Source organism: Ctenocephalides felis, unplaced genomic scaffold (genome assembly GCF_003426905.1).
Source record: "Ctenocephalides felis isolate EL2017-DRISC unplaced genomic scaffold, ASM342690v1 CF-g0.4_SCAFFOLD_03570, whole genome shotgun sequence".
In the NCBI taxonomy this organism is placed as follows: Eukaryota; Metazoa; Arthropoda; class Insecta; order Siphonaptera; family Pulicidae; genus Ctenocephalides; species Ctenocephalides felis.
In genome coordinates, this window is record NW_020539724.1 from 12,823,671 (window position 1) to 12,830,217 (window position 6,547).

Consider the following 6,547-nt stretch of genomic DNA (forward strand, 5'->3'; position numbering starts at 1 on the left):
CGAGAACTTTTTCGGGAAATTAATTATGAAGTTTTATATCAAAATATTTTTGCTATAATTATTATTATGATTTTTGTCTATCTGATCGTTAAACAAATGCCACATTTTTGGTTCGGGAAAATCTTATATATAAAAATGAATCGCAAAATGTGTTGGTAAGCGTATAACTCAACAACACCTGGACCAATTTGGACAATTTTTTTTTAAATATTTGTTGATGTCCAAGGATGGTTCTAGCCGGGAAAACCCTAAAAACATTACATTTCTTTTTAACATACAAACGTTTTCTAACTAAAACGTAGAATCTATTTGAGCTTTATTGCTAATATATAAAGTTCATACTCCTTCTAAACGATTATTTCTAGTTTGATAAATCTTTTTTAAGTTTGTTAAGGAAATTTTCTATGATGCATGTGATAATAAAGTACTGGGATGTATGTGGAATATTGTAGAAATAATTGAAAAAAAAATGTTAAAAACGACATGTCATTGTTTGCATTGAAGACAAATGAACACTATCATCTGCCAAAAATTTCAATTTACTTATGAACCTAGATAATATTAGAATATGTATAAAAAAATTATGATTATGAATAAGAAAAATAAAATGTCTACATTATTACTGCCAAAAAGCAGCTGAGATGTGCCAGAAATTAAAATAATATAAAATACAGTATATGTATGGCAGATTGAATGATACACATATGAACAGGATATGACAAATTAATTCACTTAAAATATGAAATTAAGTAATAAACAGAGCCGGTCCTACCTTGAATGCGACGCACGCCTTAGGGGGCGCCAACACAAGATTCGGATATGAAATTTTCAATATAGTTTTTTTTTCAATATATAACTTCTTTGCATCTTTTACTAATCTTTCCACAATATTTTTAAAATTTAGTTACATTTAATTAAATTTAAATTTTTAATTTTACATTCAATAGTGTAAAATAATTATATTATGGTGAAATATATTGTAATTATATTATACATAATATTATCCTAAAATTTAAGAGGTGTGGTTCACAGGGCTGCGGTGTCCGAGTGGTTAAGGAGATGGACTTGAAATCCATTGGGCCCTGCCCGCGCAGGTTCGAATCCTGTCCGCAGCGGTTTATTTTTTGATAATGGAACTACCAATAATAATTTATTATCTTCAATTTGATACTGTAACATAACATAATTTTAATAGCTATTGCCTAAATTCCTTATTAATTACTCGTGGATCCACTAATACTCATTTATCAATTTCCACCATTTTTACCTCACAATGTTATTTTGCGAGTAATCTTTGCACGAGATAAAATACATATGTTTATCACATTTCAAACACAATTTCTTCATCACATGTCGTCCCATTCTTTCTCTACTTTTCTTTTTAAAATCGAATCCTTGATTTTACCTGTCAACAAGAGTAATCTTCTTATTATACTCGAAAGAGCTTCCATTTTTAGTATCTGGACCGTTTTCAGACCATATATGTTTTTTGCCTCGCTTTCATATGATTTAATCCTCTAAATCCGGTGTTGCACGGACAATTGAATTTGAGATGAAACTCGCATGTTTGTAGCCAACAATTGTTGAGTAAATGTAACACCCGGCTATTGTATAAAACTATTATGAGTATCAAATGCTTTTGTACTTGAAACGTTGAAGTGCAAAAATGACACAGAGGATAGAAATTAAATGATAAAATCCTCATGTTTGTACATTATAACAATACCTTAAGCATATCTTAAGCAATATGTGAATCATCCTTGTCTATGATGTGAATTCCTTCACATTCATTTCCTTATATATGATGTGAATTCTGGTATTTTCAGAATATCAATAGATTTAATATTAAAATAATAATTATTATTAATAATTGTTTTTTCCTTTTAGGATAGGAATAGATCCTTACATTAGTTCAGGCAGTGCCCAATCAGATTCATCATGTTCCACGCCGCCTTCTTCATTAGCTTCACATTTATCACACCTTTCCTTACCAACTTCGACTGGTCCTTCAATAAGCACACCTTCATCAGGAGGAATCGCAATGCATCATGGGGAATTACCTTCGGCGGCGACTGTTCTTGGGTCTTGGGCATCCGAGGCACAAGACTCGCCGACCTGGTTTCGAAGGACATCACCTAAAGCCGACACGGGTAGGAACAAGATAACATAAGATTTTTATTTTATAACTAGATGACCTGACAGACGTTGTTCTGTACCCATGTCTACCATTTTTTAATATAATATACTAATATTTACCGTTTACCTAAAAATAATAATTATTGTTTTTTAAATTATTCTTCACTCCAAAATGCATATACATTTATAACATGAGCGATGTTAAATGTAGAACTGCTTTAAAAAAAATGATGAGTCTCAATTCTCACACTATATTGGAAATTGAAGTCATGAACTGGTACTTCATGTTGGATTAAATTAATTTAATTTTTTATTATTTAAGATATCCAAAATTGCAACTTAAACTTCTCCAAATATGAGATTAAATCGATATCGTGAGAGCCGAATTGTATGTATTCATCTTTACTTTCCCATTAGTTTTTATAAAGTGAAATTTTTACGAATTTTAAAAATATTATGGAAAGATAAGTAAAAGATACAAAGAAATTATATATTGAATAAAAAAACTATATTGAAAATTTTGTGTTGGCGCCCCCTAAGGCGTGCACTCGTATTTTTCGCATGCATCGCATTAAAGGTAGGACCGGCCATATTTGTCAAATTTGGTCATATGTGTATCATTTAATCTGCCATACATATACTGTATTTCATATTATTTTAATTTCTGGCACATCTTAGCTGCCTTTTGGCATTAATAATGTAGACATTTTATTTTTCTTATTCATAATCATAAATTTATTATATAAATTCTAATGTTGTCTAGGTTCATAAGTAAATTGAAATTTTTGGCAGATAATAGTTTGTATTATTTTCAATGCAAACAATGACATGTCGTTGTTTACATTTTTTTCATTTATTTCCACATTATTGGACAAACATCCCAGTACTTTATAATCACATACATCCTAGAAAATTTTCTTAACAAACTTCAGAAAGATTTATTAAAATCCGCATAATCGTTTAGAAGGAATATACAGTGAGTGCATGTAATTTAATATGAATTTTATATAATAGCAATAAAGATAAAATTGATTCTACGTTTTAGTTAGAAAACGTTTGTATGAGAAAAGGAAAAGGACTGTTTTTAGGGTTTTCCAGGCAATTATTCGATTTGTTTCTCGCCGTAAGAACCGTCCTTGGACATCCACGACCATTTAAAAAAAAAAGAATTGGTCAAATTGGTTCAAGCGTTGTTGAGTTATGCACTTACCAACACATTTTGCGATTCATTTTTATATATAAGATTATTTTTATTATAGGTTTTATAGTGTTTATTTTATTATAGCTACTGCTGCAAGTATTAAATCGGAAGTTCGAAGTCCTGGTTTGGTGGATTCTTTAGAAGCCCCAGTAGCTGGTTCTTCACTTGGGGTTTTAAGTACGTCGGCTCTTGGGGTTTCGGGGATGGAAGCGACGGGGCTGTATTGCGCAGGTCCTTCGGAAAGCATGGCCTACGATCCTACTAAAGATTATTCACACCAGGCCTATCAGTATTACAATAGGTAAATAAAATAGTTATTTAATTATTTTAATTTTATTTTCAATAGCAATCAGAATACATGGCAATTCTATAAGCTATTTGGCTTATGTCATTCACTCGCAAAAATACACACACACTTTCAAACACACATATAAATTTATATGATAAATATCACATTGATATTTAGAGAATCACTTCAATAAGTGATTCTGATTCTACTATTCTGTTCACATAAAGTTATAATAGTTCTAAGGGGGTCCTCCATATTATCTTTGGGCAACTTCTTTTTCAGTCTTCTTGAAGTTGGTGTCTCAAGAAGTTGAGTGACTATAGAGTTTGTATGATGTTCTAGTTTATGAAAATGTTTGACACTGTTGATTTGTATAATTGTATAATTCTGTTTATATATTCAATAGTTATAACCAAGTTTACATACCACATATCTATTATTATATTACCTATGTGTTTATTATTTTCAGTATGCAGTCGTATGCCAGTAGTTCCTATATGTCCTCGGCGAGTAGTGCAGGCGCCAGTTTTTACGGGCAGACCAGCGCCTACGCGAGTTACGCGACACCAGCCCGGCCTGGCGCCTCGAGCACGGCAACGAGTAAAACGGCGATGCCGCCCAGCGCTACGCCGTCCTCGTACCTCACGGCCTATCATGCGCACCACGCTACAGGTGATAATAATAATAAACTAGTGGTGCATGGCATCGTGCCTTAAGGCAAATTGCTGGAACTTCCCGTACCGTATTGAAATATTCGAGAAATTTTAAACGTTTTCAAATATATTATTACAAATACTGTAACTTTCATTATTTTTGCAATCTTGTTATATCTGAGCAAATCAAATGTAAATCATAAATCAATTTATCTCCAGAACATTAACAATCGTCATTTCATTTCGAAATCAATTTCAAAAAAATAGTTGCCAAATTTACACAAAATTGAAAAAGTGCTCCCGTATAGTCGGATTTTCAAATAATTCTGTGCGACATTTTCACTTATACTGTACTTACCTTGGTGGCATTTTCACATTTTTCAATAGTTTTCACAAAATGGGAAAAGTGCTTCAGTACAAGTCTAAACGCACTTGGGTAAACATTTGTACCAGAGTGGCGCTTAGACTTTGCTTAGCCTGGGTAATTTTTTGAATTTTTGATCCAAAGTTACAAAAATATTTGATAGAAAATAAAAAAAGATGTAACAATTTTTTATCCTCAAAAGCAATTGTTTTGCCAATACAAGCACAAAGTTTTTTAGATCATTCAAATCGGACGCTTAGTTCACTCAAAAACTGCCATTGTTTGCACACTAACTCTGTATCTTCAAAATTGTCTTTGCCAAATTGTCTTTGCCAAAAACTAATCACCACTTCCCCCCATCATTACAAATTGAATGTTTTTTAGATCATTCAAATCCGATACTTCGTTCTCTCACAAAAACTCGATTGGTATTTTCTGCACTTTTTGCTTCGTATTTCCGTAACGGCTGGACCTGCCTTTGCCAAAAACTAATCAGCACATCTTCCTATAAATAATGATCGAATGTTTTTTAAACCATTCTAATCGGTTGATCCGTGCGCCCGTAAACATGGACGAAAAAATGCGGACATACAAAACACACACACACTCATCCATTTTTTTTGAGGTATGCCAAAATGTTCAGAAACCTTCAAAACGTCGAGAAATGCAAAAATTTTCATTTTCGATTTTCGGCCCATTACTATAACTACCCTAAGGGAAGTTAAATATTAATCAAATAATAATAATACAAATTGTTATGTGGATTTACTTTAACATTTGAGCTGGGTGATGGTTAACTTTTCTTTTGAAGTTCTCTAAGACTTTTTGAATTTATTCACTATCTATCCTGATGTTTGCACTCTTGATGGATTGATCAGTTTAGAACGTATCTCCGACATACTAGATAAAAAATTCTAATATTTATATAATTATATTATAATTATATATTATATTTTACAATTTGCAGGAGGTAATCCTTTCGCAGTAGGTGCAGCATCAGGCCAAGCGACGAGTACACATTATCCTTCCTATGAAACTGGATACAATGGCGCGAGTTTTGTTGGAGCATCACAAACCTTTAGCAGTTCTCAGCAGGTACATTATCTATTTATTTAAATAATTTATTTAAAATACATGCAGTAATATTTAATTAATAATTAATTACAGCCTACTGTAGATTATGGATATTCTAGTTATGCGGATACGCAATACGGTTATTACGCTCAAAGTTATAGTCCTTACGTGAGCTCCCTGGCTCAAGTGGGAGTGTGGGGGCCCATCCTATCATTTGACTACTGGATTACCAGGTAAATTTAAAACTAGTTCATTATTTAATGAATCAACAAGTGTTTAATTAGTTTGCCATCGATTCATGTTAGTTGGAATATCTCGAGGTAGGTGACGCACGTTTTTAAAATTATCAGAACAGCGTCCTGTCAACCTTAAAGTTTGTAAGTTGTGACAGGACATTCTTTATAAATCTGGATATTTCATTAAATAGATATATATATTGTTGTGTCCCTAATGAATGACATTGTGTCAGCAGAAAAGACATTAGTTTTAAATATTAGTATAGTAAAATATAGAATGTCTGATGGCAGTGGTTAGTATTTTTGTTAAAATATTAAGAAAAAAATATTTTTAATGTATTTAATATATTTGATATATATTGGTATACCTAAAACGTATTGTGTCTATTATCCTTTTAGAATCACCCACATCATCTCTAGCAATGCCAGATTCAAAGCCTCTATATCCTCTGAAAAATGAGACCCGTATTTCAAAGGCTAGAAGTGAACCTTATTCACACAACCTGAATCTAGTAAATCAACAACTAGTTCTCGAGGTCGAGGGAGGAAACAAAACGAGCACATCACCGACTACAGGGACTATTTCTGCATCTT

General features: G+C 32.2%; 1 protein-coding gene and 1 non-coding gene across 2 annotated transcripts in view; both read left to right on the forward strand.

Moving 5' to 3' along the window:
* The first annotated feature begins 1,033 nt into the window (after positions 1-1,033).
* Trnas-uga lies at positions 1,034-1,115 on the forward strand. Its single transcript has one exon. It is a non-coding gene; the product is annotated as a tRNA-Ser (tRNA).
* A 4,994-nt stretch (positions 1,116-6,109) lies between these two features.
* LOC113383407 (eyes absent homolog 2) overlaps positions 6,110-6,547 on the forward strand; it is a 23,932-nt gene continuing 23,494 nt past the window's right edge. Inside the window, exons 1-2 of the mRNA XM_026621674.1 lie at positions 6,110-6,246; positions 6,353-6,511. Of these exons, the coding sequence (XP_026477459.1) occupies positions 6,168-6,246; positions 6,353-6,511 (238 nt within the window). The 5' untranslated portion in view covers positions 6,110-6,167. The remainder of the gene's footprint in view (positions 6,247-6,352; positions 6,512-6,547) is intronic.